Source organism: Vicugna pacos, chromosome 12 (assembly GCF_048564905.1).
Source record: "Vicugna pacos chromosome 12, VicPac4, whole genome shotgun sequence".
NCBI classification, from domain to species: Eukaryota; Metazoa; Chordata; class Mammalia; order Artiodactyla; family Camelidae; genus Vicugna; species Vicugna pacos.
In genome coordinates, this window is record NC_132998.1 from 63,445,820 (window position 1) to 63,464,693 (window position 18,874).

At 63.0% G+C, this 18,874-nt stretch overlaps 1 protein-coding gene across 2 annotated transcripts in view; it reads right to left on the bottom strand.

Annotated features, from left to right (window-relative positions):
• WNT7B (Wnt family member 7B) overlaps positions 1-18,210 on the bottom strand; it is a 51,286-nt gene extending 33,076 nt beyond the window's left edge. Inside the window, exon 1 of one of the 2 annotated variants that reach the window (XM_072973957.1) lies at positions 13,317-13,523. In XM_072973957.1, coding sequence (XP_072830058.1) covers positions 13,317-13,399 — 83 coding nt within the window. In that variant the 5' untranslated portion in view covers positions 13,400-13,523. Of the gene's footprint in view, positions 1-13,316; positions 13,524-17,729 lie in introns of those variants that run through there. The other variant, XM_072973958.1, reaches the window with a different exon arrangement.
• Between the last annotated feature and the right edge of the window lie 664 nt (positions 18,211-18,874).

Consider the following 18,874-nt stretch of genomic DNA (forward strand, 5'->3'; position numbering starts at 1 on the left):
CACTTCAGGTCCCAGGAGGCAGGCAAGGCGCCAGGATTACGGGGGTGTAGCTACCCAGAGTGCCCTCAAGAGGGTTTTGATCCACAGGCACCACCAGTGACAGGACAAACTGTGTCTTTCTGCTTAGAACGCCAGAGAGAAATGGCGTCATTGCCAGCCCAAGTCCACGTGGCGGAACAGACTCTTAGACCCAGAGGAAGCCTCGAGCCATCTGATCTGTCCACGGAGCCTTGAAGTATAGCCACGGATGCGGCCGCGGGAGCCAGCACCTCCACCTCAGCATATCCTCTCTCCTACGAATTCCCCAGCAACCCGCCCCACAAACCACAGCCGGGGACAGAGATGCCCAGCAGAGGGTGCACGGCCCTCCCTGGCAGGGACCACAGCCTTGCTCCCCAGCCTGGCCCCGAGCTCCCTCTCACTGGACCGAGCACCAGCTCTCATGCAGCCCACCCCACCCCCGGGGCTGGGCTGGAGCAGCCCCTGCCCCTAACCAACCGCAGAATCCTGGAAACGGTCCTGAGGCTAGGACCAGGGCAGCACTCCATGGGGGAGACTAGGATTCAAGTACTTCCCGGAACCCAGGCCTTGTGACCCAGCCCACTGGGCCTCAACACCCCAGACCCCTCCCAGAGCCGCAGGGGCCAGGAGAGGGTCACTGGGGGACACCTGACCCCTGCCTTCCTCCGGGGGCAGAAGCTTGCACCACCCTTGGGAAGGTGAGCAGTGATGAGAGAGGACTTCCCCAGAGGCAGCCCACCCTGACCCCTGCCTCTGGGGCCGCCCCCACCCCCAGCCTGCCCCTTGGCCCCGCCCAACACCAGCAGGGTGTGGCCTCGCCGCCTGAGTCAGGTCTGCCAGCCTACCCTGGGCTGCTCCTCATTGGTCCTGGGTTGGTGCCAGTCATGAGGCTGGCCCCAGGCACGCCCCTTATTACTCACTCTGACCCTCCCTACATCACTCACTCTGTGTTCTCTCCAGGTCCTCCTCCCAAGCCTGCTGGTCTCCCCAGGGCAGAGACCCTCCTCAGGGAGGCCTTCCCACCCACTGGCCCCCCAGGGAGCCGGGACTCTGTGCTTGGGCTACTCAGGCTTTTCCTGATGCCATCTGGGGCCGGGTCTGTCCACCACCACCAGCCGTAGGCTCCTCAGAGTTGGGGTCCCCAACATTGCCCAGTAGCCAGAGGGCCCTGAGCCGGCCTTGGACATAGCCTCCCACCCCAGCCCCAGCTCCCTGGGAGGTGGGGACAGGCGGCTGAACTGGGCCAGATCTCCAGCCTCCCTCCAAGCCGCCATCCATGGCTTGGCCCCGGCTGCCCAGCTGCCCAGAGCTCCTCCAGCCCACGCTCCTGGCCCCGGGCGCTTCGCAGTTCTTCCTTCTCGGGCATCCTCGGGCAAAATATTTGAAGAATGTTCTAATTATCTGTGATCAGCCAGGGAGGCAAGCCTGGTTCCACTTGTCCAGGAAGTAACTCGACAAATACCTGGGAGGCAGCACCTGGCCCCCACGCCCACCCAAGGCTCTGTCCCTGCCAGTCTCTCCCTCCGGTGGGCAGGAGTTGGCCCAGAACTTTCCAGCCACAGACGGGCCAGAGGAGGCTCTTCGGCTCTGAAGCCCCGCAGGGTCCCGGGGGGCAGGGTAGGGGCAGGGGTTAACGGGGGCCCCAGTGCTCCTGCCTGTCAGATGGGGCTGAGAACGTCCTCCAGGTCTGGGGCCACTGCAGACCCCTGGGGCGATCGCAGGGCCAGGGCTTGGGGCCCCACAGCCGCCTCCTGTCAGACAGATCAGGACAGAATGGAACAGAAGGGCTGATGCAGCCGACGTAGGGCCTCCTGGCACACAGGCCACCTGTCCCTGCTCTGCTTTCTTGAATCTGCTCATCTTCTTCCCCTGCTGGGGTTCCAGGCCAGCCTGGGGGCGGGGAGTGTGAGGCTTGGGGACATCCCCAGACTCAGGAAGGCCACTCCAAGGCTGTTCTGAGACTCAGTTTTCTCATCTGAAAATAGGACACAATCAGCCCTCGGTTGGCCAATGGCCAGGAGGTACCTGACCCTCATGGGACAATGGGGTGGGGGGGTGCAGAGGGCAGGCCTGATTGCACCCTGCCCTGGCCGTCTGAACTGTCCCTCCCCTGCCCAGTCACAGGGCCCGCACTTGAGGGGGACAACAAGCCAAAAAGACCACCCTTCCTAGCCGCATCCCCGACCCTGTCCCATCTCATCTCCATGGGGCCTCTTCAGGATGGGCCTTTCCAGCCCCCTTTACAGATGAGAAAACTGGGGCTTTGAGCAGAGATCCAAAAGGGAGCTTCGTGGCAGTAGGCAGGGAGGAGGGTGTCCCAAGTGGCCTGGAGAAAGGCCTGGAGGCAGGAAGGGGCCCAGCTGGGAAGTGAGGCCACCTCGCAGGCCCTCCTCCTGCCCCGCCAGGGCCTCAGTTTCCCATCTCCACAGCGAGGGGCGGAGGAGACAATCTAGGTACCTGGAGCTGTATCCTAAAGAGGGTCTCTGGGTTTGGGGTCCTGTGTTCGGGTTCCACTCAGCCGCTGACTCCCCCTGGCTTCAGGAGCCTCAGTTTGCCCATCTATCAGATGCACCCTGCTGGTGAGTGGCGGCTCCTGCGGGCTGGCTCCCCGCACTGCGGTCCCTCCCGCTGCAATCTTTCCAGGCCACTGCTCTGCTCTGCTCGCCCCGCAGTGTTCCCAGGAAGAGAGCGGAGAGTCAGCCTGCTCCCTGGGCCCGGGGCGGGCGGCTGCCCGCCCGCCAGCCCTCCCCACATAGCTGGCATTCCTGGCCTGGCATCCCAGGACCCCACCCTGAAGAGAAACCGGGCAGCCTGGGAGAAAGCAGTGGTGGGCAGGGGGTTTGGGCAGGGCTGAGGCCATGCAAGGTGGATGAGCACTGGAGCAGGGAGCTCATGGCTGAGGGAGCACAGGGGGCCGGGGGATCCATCCAGCCCCCACCTCTGCCAAATCTGTGAAATTGGAACCTCACCCAGTCATTGCGACCCTCAAACCTCAGGACATTGACCTCTGACCCTCAGAAACTTCCAGACCTCTGCTGGGCATTTAGGGTCCATCATCTTACTCCTGGGTTCTGGCCACACTGGACCAGCAATTCCCCCTCCAGGGGCACACTGCCCCACCCCCAGGAGCCAGGCAAGATTCAAGGCCCAGCTTGGTGCCCCCTCCTCCAAGAAGCCCACCCAAGTCTCTCCTCTTTTTCCCCTCCTCCCACTCAGCATGGTCACGTCTATGCCAGGCTTCTGAGGCGGCTTTTAGGAGCTGAGACTGAGCAACACCTGTTTGGCCAGGCCACGACCACACTTTTGCTTCTTCTGCTGCACCCTGGCCTTCCCTAGGCCTCACCCCTGACTTTTCTCCTCGCTCCCCACAGTACGGGTGGGGACACCAATGCCCAGAAGGGCCATGGCACCTACAGCCACATGGTGAGCTGAGGTCCAAGCAAGGAGCAGACCCCCAGCCCCAGCCTTGGCCTCCGCCCCAAAGCCCCAGATCTGTTGGAATATGGGGGCGTCTTGCAGGCTTGTATGCCCAGGATGCCAGTCTGAAACCTCAGGACAGACGGATGGACAGACAGACGGATGGAGCAGGTAGGAGGAAGCTGGCAGGCCCTGCTGGCCCGTGGCCAGGCTGGGAGTCCGGGCGCCTAGTGGCTTGGCCAGTGCCTCGGCCTTCCTGGCCACTCGACATGGTGTGAGCCTTGGGGGCCAAGCCCCTGTGGACAGTGGACACTGAGCCACCAGCTCTGTGGCAACTGCAGAGCCAAGCTCCTGGCCCCAGCCCTGAGCCGCAGGCGTACGTGCCGGAGGGTCCCTCTTCAGGAACGGACGAGGGCAGCGGCCTGCCTCCGCCACTCAGCGCCTCAGAGCGAAGTGTGAGCTGGAGCAGAGCCCAGCCCTGCGCAGGCTCTCCCCAGTTCTACGGCCCCACCCTCTGCTCTCACCGAAGCGGGGGACCCCCCGGGCCAGATCCCCTGGGCGCAGTGCCCTCACCACCCACCTCCTCTTTTAAGCGTGCCACTGCTCTGGGCTGCTCCCTCCAAGAATTCCTGGGCCACCAGGGCTTCCCAAACCAACTGCCTCAGCTTGGACAGGGTGTTCACTCTCCCCAGGAGCAACCCACTCCATCCCCCCACCCCACCCCTCCCCGCCCCATTAGCCTGGCTGCGATGACCCATCTAAGCTGCATGCTTCCTGGGGCCAGGGGTCCCCAGGGCTTGCCCAAGGTGGCCCAGGCCTGAGCACCACCCTTGCTTTCCGAGGACAGCCCCCCCGTTAAAGGACAGGAGCAGTGCCTTGTCCACAGCCAGACAGCCACCTGGCAGGGACGCGCTGCCAGAGCCAAGAGCAGGCCCGGGTCTGAGGCTTTTCTCCCACTTCTGGCTCTGCCCCAGGCTGGTCAGTTTCCTCACTCTTCCACTGCCCACTGCCGTCCTCCCACCTCCCCCTCTTCCTCCCTGCAGGAGTCTCCACCACAGAAGGCAGGCCAGGGGGCAGCTCTAGGCTCACACTCAGACTTGACTGCAATCCCCTGGTCTCTGGGATTGGCTGGGAAAGCAGCCTGCGGTGGCCCGGGGGTCAGCTAGAGCCTCCCCTCCAAAGCGCACTTCTCGGGATGGAAGCTAGACATCGGGGAGGACTTCCCCAAGCGATGGCGTCATCAGACTCATACCCTGCCTTGCTGCAGGAAATAAAGGAGCTGGGCTGGCTTGGGGAGGCAGGTGCCCACCCCCTACATAGTACCCCGAGCTGCGGCCTGGAGTGATGTCCTGCCTGACCGCACAGCCAGCCAGGCGGGTTCTGAGACAGAGAACAGGTGGGAGGCCCTGGGCAGCGCTCAGCCCTGAGCCAAGCACCCCTCCCCAGACACTGACCAACACAGCCCTGATCTAGCATGTCCAGGCCGGTGTCCCTGGGGTTCCCCCTGCCCTGGGTGATGAACCCAGAGTCCTTGTGTGCTCTGAACTAGTGGGAACAGGATGCGTGACCAGAGTCCAAGGCTGCCAGTTCCCTGTCCAGTGCACCACGACACTAGGCTGCACCGCCAGCCCAGGGCTCCCCATGCACACTTGGCCGCCTGGCTTCCTAGCCTATTTCATGGACCTGAGGCTCAGCAGGCTCACCCTGGGACCCTGGGCATGCTACACACCATGCTCCACCCTGGGGCAGGGCCACCATGAAGGGTGACAACCCTGTCAGGGAAGTGCCAGGGGCGTGGTCCATGGGGGCGGCCAAGCCAGCACTTCAGCCCACTGCAGGGCCCAATCTGAGGCACGGAGGACACAGGACTGGCCCGGGAAGATGGGCGACAGATCTAGTTGCTTCTGGAGGGGGCGTGTCAGAAGCACCTGGAAACTCCCAGCACTCCCAGCCAGTCACCCTGGAAAGACTAGGGAGCCGGGAGAGCCTGGCAGTCATCCAGCCCCTCAGACCACCCCCTGTGCCCACCTGCACCAACACACCTGGGGCCTGACGGCCTCTGCCACCACTGGGCGGTGGGCCCTGGCCAAGTCAGTGGGCCTCGCTGGGCCCCAGACACACGAGCAGCCGTCTGACCATCCGACATGCTTTGCTGGGAAGCAACTGAGAGCAGAGGGCTATGCTGGATGCGGGGCTGGAGGAGTGCAGGGGGGCAGCGGTCAATTCCACAACCACAGGCCTGGCCTCTTGGAGCTTGGGTGCTGACAGGGCTCCCCTCCCACACTCTGCCTCCCATCATTCTTGCAGATCCTGCCTTGGGAAGTCCGTCCCCTGCCCTCTGCACCCCCTCCATCTGAGGCCAGCAGGACCAGCCTCCTCCCCTCATCCCATTGTCCTCCCTGCACCCAGGGTCTTGCCTTAGCTCTGGATGGAGCTGCTCATCCCTGCCCTGCTCGACCCGCCCCCAGGGCTCCCCAGACCTGGGGCAGCTGCCGCCACCACCACTCCGACCTCACCTCCCACTGCCCCGCCCAACTCTAACCAGCTCTACCCACTCCCAGTTCCCCCAGCCCCCACTCCATCCTCCCCGTCATCCCTCTGCCAGGAATGCCTTCCCTCCAGCACATTCTTTACGACCCAGGTCAGAGGTCACCTTCTGAGGGAGGACTTCCCTGGTCCACCTTCACTGCAGATGGATTAGGGTTCCTGCCATAGGTACCACAGGGCTTTGCATAAAAATGAGAAAGGAAAGAAGTTTACCAATTACACCTGCGCACACGACTGGCCTTGTTCACCTCGCACAAGGGCTGCAGGGGATGCGAGCTCAGGCTGCTGCGGACAGCGCAGGGGAGAGAAGGAGGGCCCCTGAGCCTCTAGGCTCATCACCCAGATGGAGAAACTGAGGTCCAGAGAAGGCGAGGATTGCTCACAAGGTTGCCTCAAATCCATGGCATATGGCACCATACTCATGCTGACCTGACAGAGGTCACAATCTGCCCAGCTGGGGCCACCTCCTCTCTGCTCCAGCTGGTCTCAGAGGAGACAGGTCAGGGCCCAGGGCAGGGAGGGACCTGTGGCAGGAATCTGAGGGCCTCTTGGTATGCCCCACACCCACTGGGAAATTTGCCTCTCTGGCCCCAAATCTAAATGTGGAGGCAGCCCCTGAGCTTGAGAACACCCTTACTTGGAGCCTCATGACTCCTGGTCAACACAAGTCTAACCAGCTGGGTTAGCTGGTTTCTCCATCCCTGTGAGGTTACAGGCAGCGAATTCAAGGGTGTCGGAGTTGGCTGGAGGGAGGAATGGGCGTCAGCAGGACGGCCTGAGAGGCAGCAGGGATGGAAGAGTCAGGCAGACCCAGGTTCGGGTCTGGGCTCAGCCCCCTTGAGCGTGCCCTGGAGAGTTATCCGGTGCCCTGGCCCTCATGCTTCTCGCTTCCCCACCTCCCAAGTGGGTGGCCTTAGCTTAGGTCCTCTTTGCTGGCAGCCCAGGGGGAAGGAGATTCAAAGCTGACCCCAGATGTAGGCACATAACCACCCCACAAGAGAAACCCTTTCCAGGAGGACCTGGTCCCACAGACGCGGAAGGCAAAGTCCCCAGTCAGGATCCCAGGGGGCAGGCGGTACTTTCTGGAAGAATCACCATCTGAAAGGGTCTCACCTGCTTTGTGACTTGGGACAGTGAGGGCCGGACCCCTCAGCACCCTGGCAGCACAGCCGCGTGCCACCCAGAGGGTGAGCCCAGACGCCGGCCACCCTTTCCCGAGGCTCCTGCCCTCCAGGGGCCTGGCTGCTTCACAGCTCCAGCTGGGCCCAGCAGCAGGACTTTCCTGCACAAGGAATACCTCTGGTCTGGGAGGCACGTGGAGAAGCATTGGTAGCAGGGATGGCCATGCGGGTGGTTTGGGAAAGCGATGGAGGCCCACAGGGGCTACTGGGAAGGGATTGCCAGGGGCTCATGACTTGGCCTCATCCAGACCACAGCTGATGCCAGGGAGCTGCTTGCTAGGCAGGGTGGTGTCCCCCTCCATCCTGGGTCCCTCTCCGGGCAGCTAGCAGGTTTTAGGGTCTGTGGAGAGTGACTACTTGGAGGCTGCAGAATTTCAGTGTCTTCCATTCACAGACAGCCCTTCTGGCATCCCCAGTGCCTCAGAGGCCACCTGCTCCAGCCCGAGGCTAGGAGAGGCATCAGTGGGCAGGGTTCCAAGCCCTGCTCTGTCTGTGCTCAGCTGCTGAGGCTGTGAGATGACCCGCTCAGGACCTCAGCATCCTCATCCATGGAGCAGGCCAACCACACCACAAGGCTGCCTTGCACCGAGGACCACGAGTGCTGGCTTCCTTCTAGGTGAGGCTTTTCCCCATCATCTCTGGCCTTCACCCCTGCTTCTGTTTGTATGCCTCCAGGGCTGGAGAGCTCACTGCCTCCCTGCCAACAGCAGGGCTGGCCCAGGCCTCGGGTTCCCTACTCAGAGGGACAGGATGCCCTGGGTGGGAGGCAGGATGGGGAGGGGGCCTAGGCCAGTGGAACAGCTCTGTGATGGAGACAGGGAAGATGGAGAAAGGGATGAGGGAGCGCACCTGTGCCCACCCCCACCCTGCCGACCAGCCAGAGGGGAGGCCCCAGCCCCGAGCCAGAGAAGGAGGACAAATGGTGGTTTTGTCCTTGGCCAGCGGGCGGCCCGAGCCACACAATGACCCTTTCATCAGGCTCAGGGAGCCCTGGGCCGGGGTTTCATCTGACAAGGGAGGGCGCCCGGCCTCCTGTCCTCTTGCTGGGGGAGGGGGGTGAGCCCTATCTGAGCCGGACCCCAGGCCACACAAAATGGAGGTTTCAGAGGAGCCAGCTGAAGCCCCTCCATCTGCCCCAGGAGGAGAGAAGCCCCAAGAGGTTAGAGGATTGGCCGCAGGCTGCACAGAGGGGCCGGGTTCTGGGTACCCCCAGCCCTGAGCTGACAGAGGGTCTGCGTCTCCCCAGTCAAGACCTCCATCCCACCTCATCCCCTCCCCTGCCTCGACCCTCAGGGTCTACCCAGGGCAGTCGGATGACAGCATTGGTCCAGATCCCCAGCAGGGGTCTGGGCTTCCCACAGGCTGAGCAACCCTGGCCCCCGATGCCCTAGGCTGGCACAGAGTTCTGGGGGGCACCGTGGGGTGGGGGAGAGGCAGGCAGAGTGAGCTTCTAGCCCTGTATCCAGTGTCCACCAGACAAGCCAAAGGAAATAAGTGCAGTCAGGGCCTCAAAACTCACCTCCCTTCGTGGCGACCTCCCCTGTCCAGAGCCCCTCCAGCAGCTGCCTGCACCGGCCCCAAGGCCCCAGGGCCCCGGGGTGCCTCTCCCTGTCAGGCCACCACAGGCAGTGGAGGTGGTCCCAGAGCCAGGAGAGCTGCTGCCCTGGGCTCTGGGTGACCTGAGGAGATGGCCTCTCCACTGGACCCCAGCATTCTTGTCTGCCTGCCTCAGCAAGATGCTGTGAACTTCGCTGGGTGAATGTGTTTGATGGTGAGTATCGTTCCTTCTTCGGTGAGTCTCTCTCTCATGCCCCTGTTGAGTCTGGGCATCTCCTACCCATCCTTCAAAACCCTGTTTAGGTCTCACCTCCTCTGGGAAGCCCTTCAAGATACCCTAGAGAGTTCATCATTCTCTCCTGAACAAGCACAGCCACAGGACCTCCCTCCGTCCCTGGTGGCCAGCCTCCCTGTTCCTAATAGCTGACAGTGACCCCACCTTCTGAGCGCTTCCTGTATGTGAAGCACCCGCTGGGCCCACCTCAGCACCTACTTGTTGAATTCTCACACCCCCGCCACCCAGAAGGCGCATGTTCCCATGGCCCCCACCCTACAGAGGACATAGCCAAGGTTACAGGATGCACCGAGGCAGTAAAAGGAGGACAGGGACATGAACCTAGGATCTGGGTCACCATCAGGCCCCTTGCTTGGCCTCACAAGGACGGAGGGGAAACCTGGTTGGGAAACTGGCCCTCCTCCTGCGGGCCTCAGTGTATAGCTGCAGACAGAGAACGAGATTCAATTTCCTGTAATAAGCTACAATGGAAAAGAATCTGAAAACATGTGCGCGTATATATATATATATATATATATATATATATATATATATATATACATGTATACATATAACCGAACAGCTTTGCCATGCGCCTGAAACTAACATTGTAAAGCAACTACACTTCAATAAAATATAAGATAAAAAATGTATATATCTATATCACTGCAGAGTCTACTGCAACCCCAGGAGGAAGGATGCGGGGCCCCACCTTCCCATCCCCATCCCAGCCCGCCTGCCCCACACACAGAGGGTTGAGAGAATCATTTCCAAAATACAGCCTTTCCCCCTCTAACCATAGGTTGATGAGTCTCACTCACAGAGCAACGATTCCTTGGAGGCCGCTGTGATTAGCGCAGCTCTGTCCGTACATCTTGAGCTGCGGGTCCCCTTGAGGGGTTGAGATTTTGCCAGGTTCCCCAGCTCTGACCGCCCGTGTGCACACCACTCTACAGAGCCACACGTGCCTTTGAATCCCAGTGGTGTGTGGGCCTGACCTGAGCCCGCGGTGGAAGGATCTTCATCCCCAAGTGACCAAAGAGGAGACAGAGGCCCAGAGAGGCCCAGGGACCTTTCTGAGACCACACAGCAGAATTCCTCCCACACTTGGGCAGTCACAGTCTCCTAGGCTGGGAACTGCTCCTCCCAAGGGTGACCTGTCCACGCCTGAGCCAGTGGCCCCCTTCTGCACCCACATGGGCTGTGATGCCATGGGAGTGGGCCTGATTCAGCACCCCCCCCCAAGGTCATGCCCACAGGGCTTCTGGGACTGCGGTTGGCACCACCAATAAAGCCACAGCGGCAGAGCCGGGAAGAGGCCCAGCCTTGGCAGGGCAGTGGTGAGCGCCCCTCACCCCCCACAGCCAGGTGGTCGGTGAGTAACTGCCCCGTCACCATGACTCACTCGGCTCCCCAGAGCGGGCGGTCACCATGAGAAACTCGTACCGGAAGATCTGGGGGATCATTGCAGCCAACCCCCACATCTGGGAGAGGGGGGCCAGGACCGGAAGGGACCTGCCCAGGACAGTAGGTCCGGCTTGTCCTGGCACAAGACCTCCGCCAGGCCCCCATACCAGCTGACCTCACACCGCAGGCCCTCTTCCCGGCCTGCGGTCCCCCACCTGCCCTCCCTTCAGCCCTGGCTAACCCCCACCGGCCCTAAGATCTCCTGCTCTGACAACAGAGCAGCACTGGCCAGAGCTGCCCCAAACGGCCTGCCGGGCCAAGCTCAGAGTCCGGCAGGAGCTCAGGGCTCTTCCAGGCCAGCACACCCGTCTGACCCGATCAGTGGCAGGGGCCCAGGCATGCATCTGGGATTCTCTGTGCACGGACCACAGCCCAGGACAGGGAGCTGGGAGAGCAGCCCAGATGAAAGGGGCAGGATCAATTGTCCGCCCGTGTTTGTGATCCCAGCAATGGATGCCTTCTGGAAAGTTCTCTGGAGCAGAAAGAAGCCTCCGCCCAGGGCCCCTCCTGCCCCGGCATTCTCAGATTCCACAGGGCCCACCCTCTGGAGCATTATTGCCTTCCTAGGGGGTGCTTACCAGGGATCCCCAACAGTGAGCAAAGCACACTGCACTGGCTACCTCACCTGCACTCAGGCCTCAGTAGGATCTTCTTACCACGCTCCCTTTCACCGGCATCGCTGGGGCCCTGCTCCCACCCGTGGCATCTTACACACTTTGTTAGCCCCGTGCCCACCAGCAAGCAGGGAAACCCCAGGGAGTCTGGGGCCCCCCTTGCTCACTCTCAGAACATCAGAGTTCGTTTCTGCTCAGGAAAAGCTGGAATCAGCACTTTCCTCCCCTGGGGCTGAAGGTCAGGCTGGACTGGCACCGGGGCAAGGGTTGCTGAAGGCAAGGCAGGGGGCAGAGTCTGTCTTACTGCTCCCCCTCCACCACCCACTCCAGACCCCCACACTGGCCCAGCAACGTTTGGGAAAGCAATTGCCTTTGGAGAATTTCTGCCAACAAAGCTGGCAGTGCACACTGGAGGAGTGAGCTTATGTGGGCACAGATGGTAGTCCCTGCAGGCCTGAATTTGGGGTGCCAACCCCTAAGGAAAACTTGGGGGCCTATGGAGGTATATTGCCCGCCACCTGCCCCAGAGCCCCTCGCTGCTGCCCTGGCATCCCCTCTTACCGGCTCCTGAGCCCGGTGCCCACCTCCTCCGTGATTCTTGCTCCAACCACCCCAGGAGAACTCCTGGTTTTCCACCCTTGGACCCCCCCCCCCCCCGCCACCATGAATGCCAAACCTCAGCCAGCTGGCTCCCAGAGTGGTTTAAGCAGAGGAGCTGCTGATTCTCTAGCAAATATTCAGGTTGAGAAGCTGGGGATTCTGGGGAGGGGGAGGCTTCCCGATCTCAGCCTCCGACCTCTGAGAATCAGTCTGAGGTCTCAAGACCTCCTGGGTTGAGCCGTTTCCCTCCAGGAGGGACGCCAGATGCAGGACTCTGGCCTGACTCTTTCCTAGCCTGCGTCCCCGATGATCAGGCGGTCCCGCCCGGCTCCGCGCCCTGCCCCGGCGGCCTGCCCCCCGCCCCTACCCCAGGCGATGCCTCCGCAGCCGGGGCTGCCCGCCGGGCCTGGAGCGCTCTCTGCGCCTGGACCTTGTAATTATGTCCCACAGCCCGGGAAACCGCGGGCCTCGCAGCATCTGGCTGCGGTTGCGAACTTTTGTTTCAAGATGCGCGACTATTTATAGAAGGAAAACTGGTAGGATAGTAATTTCCTAGGAGCTGGAGGAGAAATTGGCTGCGTCTCTATTAAAAGGGGGTGGGGGCGCGACGATTTATTAGGACTGCGGCCGCGCAGGGGGGAGGGGATGGCACAGGGAGCGGGAAGGCAGCGGCTGCCCCCTCTGGCCGCGTTAGGCGACCCCGGACGTGGCCCGCGTGTAAAGGAAGGGGAGGGGGAGGGGAGAGAAGGGGAGGGAGAACTGGTTCTGAGGTTTAATCAGTAGCATCCAGCTTAAATTCCCCCAAACGGCGGTTCCATAAATCAAACTTCTTTTTAAATCGGAGGCCAGAGCATATGAGTCCCATTAGGAATCGGGCGAAGCCACCGCTGCGCCGACGCGCCCCTCGGCTCTCTGGGCCCGGTCGGGCCCTGCCCGGAGCTTCCCCGAGCCCCCCGGGCACGGCCCGAGCCGACGCACACGCGCGCCCGCGCTCCTCGCGCTGCCTTGGCCGGGACACCTGGGCGCACCTCGGCCGGCCGCCCGCGCGCTTGTGCGCCCGCCTCGCCCCAGGTGAGGAGCCTGCCGGGGCGAGAGGCAGGCCGCTCAGCTCGGCGGGAAGGCGCGCAAAGCCGCAGCAACCTCGGAAGGCAGCTGGGGCGCTGACTGGTGGAAGGCAGCGGGCACGTGTGTGCCAGTGTGTACGCGGGAGAGCCGGCGTGCGCGTTTAGCCCTCTCGAATGCGGGCTGCGTTTATTCATACAGGGAGGGGGATCCCGTGGGTCTAGGACTCAGCTGGAACGCGCAGGGAATCTCCGCGCTGCCCGCGCGCCCTCGGGCCCTCGCGCTCGGTGCGCACAGCCAGGTCTATGGGGACTGTCAGGCTTCTAGCGGGACACCCTTTTTCTGAGCTCAAAGCCAGAACTCACTGCCTCGGCCAGCCCCCTAATTCCTCAACAGTGGCCGCTTAGGCCGGCGAGGAGACCCAAAGTACCCCCTCTCCCGTGCCCGCCGGGCACCCAGCGCCCCGCCCAGGGACCTCACTGCCTCGCTTTCCCTGCTCGCCCAGTTCCAGAGCTGGAGGCCGGGGAGGGTGCCCCCCACCGCCCGCCCCCCACGCGTGTGGTCCGCGGCACTCACAGGTAGCTGCCGCTGGACAGGATGAGAAAGATCTGCGGGCAATAGATGGAGAGGAGCGCGCTGCGCGGTGACAGCAGGAGCATGGTGGGCCGACGCTCCTAGCGGGGCTGGGCAGGTCCCTTGGGCAGAGCACCTGGGCCAGCTGACGCTGGGGTCTCCGCGGCCCTCCCCAAGGTAGGGCGGCGGCACGAGGCGCTAGGGACCCGGACGCGCGGGCTCCGGCTTGGTGGTCACCCGTGCCCGACAACCAAGGCCGTGCATCTCGCTGGGGCTGGGGCTGGGGCTGCGGTGGGCGCTGGGGCTGGAGTGCCGGGCGGGAGAGTGGGCAGTGGGCAGCTGGTGCGCCTCGGCCGCCGTCTGGCCCCTCGTCCGTCGATCGGTCGGAACCGGCTCTGTCCTTCACTCTGGCTCACGTCTTCAAGTCTCCTGAGGCGCGCAGCTGCCATTGGACGGGCCACCCCTACATCCGCCTCCTCCGCGGGCGGGTTTTTTAAAGGGGAGGCTGACCGAAGCGTGCGGCGGGAGCCGCCTCCAGGGCTTGCCCAAACTGCCTTGGCTGAGACAACAGCCCCCACCCCAACCAACTTCAGCGAGCCACACCGACCTGGCCTGCTCCGGAGGGTGCACCTTGGGGGAGGCACTGCGGGGGAACCGCGCGGGGGCGTGCACTGCTCCTGGGGACTGTGCTCCCCGTGTGTGCTCCCGTGTGCATGCGCGTGCCTGTATGTGCCTGTGTGTGCCTGTGGGAGCGTGGGCGCTTCTGTGAGGGGGCTAGTGTGTGCGCACAAATGCACTGTGTTTTCTGCGCCTCTGTCTGCGCGCGCCCCTGGGTGAGACTGGCTGTGTGTCACATGCACTCACTGCCATAACCAACCAGGCCCAGCGAGGTATGGTTCACCTGTGCACAAGCCCACTGGTGTCTCTGCCGGGTCCTGCCTCTGAGTCTCTTTGGAGAGGCTGACAGTGGGAAGGCACCTCCAACAAGGGCACAGAGGCCCCCAACTCTGGCTTCCCCTTCACTTCTTTTGCTCTCCTTTGAGGGACTGTTTGGGATAGATGTGGGGAGGAGTGGATCCACAAGAACACACTTTCTCCCAACAAGCCTCCTTCCAGTGACTTTTTTAGGCCCAAAACACAGATTTTGAGTCCCACCTCTTACTGTCTGCCGAGCCTGGCTGCACATGAATGTCCCTCTTGGTGCAGTGTAGACAGACCCTTAGGAGTTAAGGCACAAATAGAGTAGATGATACAAGAAAAGAGGTCTGTGCAGTATGGCCAGTGGTCCCAGAGAGAGTAGATTTCCTGGCTTCTAGATCTGACGTGAAGACCTCTCCCCAGTGGCCAGGAGGAGGGGGCCTCTCAGGCCCCTGTGTGCCCTTCTGCCTCTCCTGGCCCCAAGAGCAGGAGGCAGGCATGGAACAAGGCTGGTCCTGGGGCTTTATGACCCCAGTTCCAGTGGGCAGAGGGTGCTCAGACTCCAGATGGCTCCTCCCAGCCCTGGCTTGGCCTCCTCCAGGGCTGCGGCTTGGAGGCTGCTCGGTTCCAAAGCGAGAACTGTGACTCCTCACAGCCATTTGTTTTGAAATTGCTCCAAATCCGAGGCACATCCACTCTTGAAGCCCCCATCCGCAAAAGGATTTCAAGGGCTGAGTTCTCCGTTCCCGCCCACCCAGGAGCTCACCCCTGGGCTGCACATCTGCACTGGCGCCCGGGCTGAGGGGCACGTGCATGTGTGGTGGCTGCATGTGCAGAGGTGAGGAGGGGGGAGCACCTCCCTATGTTCAAAAACAGAGGGGTGTGGGGTGTGGACTGGGGGTTGGGGGGGCTGTCATCACAGAATATTCCCCCAACACATACATCTCAGATATTTGCTTTGAACTTTTATGTCCCCCAAATCCCAGCTCCTGGGGTTCGTGGTACACTGTCTGGAGGAGTCCCCAGGTGCCTGCAGTAGCTGTGATATCATTAACAACAGAGAGATTTAACTTTATTGGGACAGCGTCCACCCCCAGAGCAAAGGCCCCGAACTAACAACCTGCCCAGTACCCAGTGAAGGAAGTGTAATTACCCCATTTTTCAGATGAGGGAAGGTGGGCTGGGAGGTTAAAGAGCTCCCCCAAGGCCACCCAGTGAGGAGCCAGGGGAGGCTGGACCCCCCCAAAACTTGTCCTTCATGCACTGGGCTTCTAGGTCACTTAGCCTCTTGAGTCACGTTTGGGCCCCTCTGCCCCTCCTCCCTATCTTGTGCAGCCAAGATGACTTGCAAAGAAAGCAAGCCCCTTCACTGCCATACGGGAATCAGAAATGTGGTCCTGGCAGGGGCTGAGCCCCTCCCTTCTCTCCCCTCCTCTTAGCAGATCCCAGGGCGGCTCTCTGACTTTCTGGGATGTGGTTCCACAGGGGGGTTTGGAGATCACGTCTTCTCTCCTCCTGGGCGTGGGAGAGTATGTGTTTTAGGAGGCAGGCCAGGGAGAGGAGTCCCCCCTCAGGGCTCCTTGGTGGGGACAGAGATAGAGCCAGGGCCACTGTCAGGCTGTCTCACACTCTCCCAGAGAGGCTGGCACAGGTGCCCAGGGGCACAGGCTGAGTCTCACCCACTGAGCTCCTCTCTACTCAGACACTGGCCACCCTCCTGTTAAGGGTGGCCAGAGCTGCGGTCACATTTGCAGAGGAGAATGGGAGGCTCAGGAAGGGGCGGAGAGGGGGAACCTGCCTGTGGTCACCTGGACCTCGAGCCCTAGTCCCAGCCTTTGGAGTCCGGGCTGGGCCCCAGCCTTCAGCTCCTTCTGCTTCTTGGGGCTGGGGAGGCAGGAGCTGATTCATAGAGCACTTCCCACAGGAAGAGGGGTCCATGGTGGAAGTCCCAGCTCTGCCACTTACTCTTGTGGACAATTGACTTGTCCACATCTTTGCTCCATCTTTCCTAATACTTAACATGGAGAGAGTAAAAGCACTTACCTCCAGGGCTGCCAGAAGGCAGCAAGGCCCAGTCAGCAGAGAGAAAACCTCATTAGGTGTTGCCTACTGCTTTAGGGAGCCCAGGCAGAGTACCCACAGGGGCTACTGGAGAGTCTGGAAAACAGTGCCTCCTTCCCCAACCACACCCCCGCCAGCCAACTCAACGCACTGCACCCTCACCTCCCGTAAACAAACACCCAGGGACACAGCCTACACACAGACCCACAATAAACAGAGCCACCAGCAGCCACAGACACGCCCACCCAGCCCTGCAGAGTTGAGGCTAGGACAGGGAGCTTCCAGCCCTGTCTCTGAGGCCACTGGCCTCAGTCCCTGACTGCCCTGGGCCTCAGTTTCTCCATCTGTAAAATGGCGGAGGAGGCGATGGGTGGAGTGGCGATGGATGAAATTATTCTCAGGTTGGTTTCTACCTCTCAGCCTGGGAGGCCCGTCTCCAGAGGCACTGGGGCGGCCAGCCCTCGGGGTTGTTCGCCGGCGTTGCTCCCAGGCCAGGACCCGCCTGCCTTCCCGCCGCTGGCAGTTCATAGCAGGCGCGCAGGGTGCATCGGAGCCCGGAGCCGAGGGCGCCCCGGGCGAGGTGCACCAAACCCCCTCACGGTCACACTGCTCCCCCCCACCCCACTTCGAGCGAGGCCGAGACAGATTCCGTCTAAAGGAGATCGCAGCTCAACAGGTAAGGACTCGGCTGGGTTCAGGAATGTGGAAATACGACTCGGAGCAGCTACAGCAGCGAGCAGCGAGCGCGGCCCGCCGGGCGCCCGCCCGCCCGCCGGGCCGCGCAAAGGGGGAGCGCGGCGAGATGGGGCCGGGCCGAGGGCCCCGGGCGGGCGGGGGCGCGGGGCCCGGACGGAGCCCGAAGCAGCCCGGCCGGCCGCGCGGCCCATCCCGAGCCAGCCGGACGAGTTGTCAAGATAATTTCAACACGTCCGGTTGATGGATAGAGACGAAGGGCCATGGCGAGTGCCCAGGCCTGCTCGCTCGCTGCCTGGGTGCGCGCCCCCCGCCCGCCCCAGGCCCTCGGCCGCCCCAAGCCCCCCGCCCCCCGCCCCGGCGCGCCCTCCAGGCGGCGAGCGCTCGGCCCGGGCTCCGCGCCCAGCGCAGCCCGGGGGAGGGAAGGCGCGTCCCACCCCCGGGGCCTGGAGCCCAAACAGGTGAAAGTACGCGCCGGGCACGCTCGCCGCTACCCGCGAGCCTGACCGCCCGCGCGTCCTGCTCTCCCTCCTCCAGCCGTGGGCCGCGTGCCCCTGCGGAGTACCCGCGGCTCAAAGAGCTCAGCCGCGTCTCTGCCGGACCGGGACGAGGGTCCAACACACAGGCCAGTCCCGGATCCCAGAGATCCACCTATGTCCCCCTCCTGTCCCCACGTCCCCTGGAGGCGACTCCCGCCGGCTGCTCTGATCCCGGGCAGCGGCCCCTGCCCACGAGGCTACTCACCCGAGCTTCACGTAAAGAACGCCAAAGCAGAGAAACACGTAGAAAATCCACTTGCGAAAGTTTCTGTGCATGATCCAGGGAGGGGGTCTGCGCCATAGACAGCAGCGGCCGGAAGGGACGCGTGGGCCTAGCGGGGAACGGGCAGGAGAGGGGGGCTTCCGTGGACAGCTCTCAGCCAGCGTTGCGGCTCCGGCGGCCGGCGACGCGCGGGCACCCGGCGCGCGCTGCCACCATGGTGAGCCCTGGCCGCCGCCGCCGCCGCCGCCGCGTGCGCCTGGGGGAGTGACCTGGGCCCGGGGCCGCAACCTCGGAGCCGGGCTGAGTAACCGCGGGGCCCCACCAGCACTGGCGGGGGCCGAGGCGCGAGCGCGGCGGGCGGGCGGGCACTGCCTCCTCTGGGCGCAGCCGCCTGGGGCCGTGCGCGCCTCGCCGAGCGCTGCAGCGGCCAATGTGTCCGCACTTGTCGGACTTCCCAGGTGACTCGCGGCCCCGGCAAGCGAGCTGCGAGCGAGCGAGCGCGCCCCAGGTAGGAGGATCCGCCTCCCGCCCGCCCTCCTCGCTCGCCGCACGCTCTCTCTCCCTCGCTCCCGGGCTCTCCCCTCCCTTTTCTCCTCCCTCCCCCGTGACACACGAACGCATCTATCCCCCGGGACCCCCCTCCCCAGGCCAACTCCCTTCCGTTCGCCTTCCTTGGACTGGGAGGAGGGAGGGAGTTGGGTTCTTGTGGGAGGGGGCGCCGGGGAGGGGGTGGCACGGAAGAGACACCTGCGGAGTGGTCGGCAGCTCCTCTGCGCCCTCGAGGGCGAGGGTGGGGAGCCAGGTAATGGCCGATTCAGGCTGTGGTAGCCACTCGGCTTCCAGTTTCTAGTGAGGGAGTGAGAGACCATCCACCCCCATCGCTGTTCTGGGCATGCTTCCCCTCCTCACATGGGGTCCCCCAGGGCCACGCTCTTAGCCCAGGCATCGCTGCCAACCCCACAGACCTCGATCGGAGCCCTCCAGCTCCTACGGTCACTCCCACCTGTCAGTACCGCTGAGCTTACTCAGAGTAAGGACAGGGCAGGGACAGACAGACAGTCCTGGCCAGATGCAGGGGGATGGCTTGGATGACCTCCTACAGAAGCCATTTGGCTAAGCACCATGGT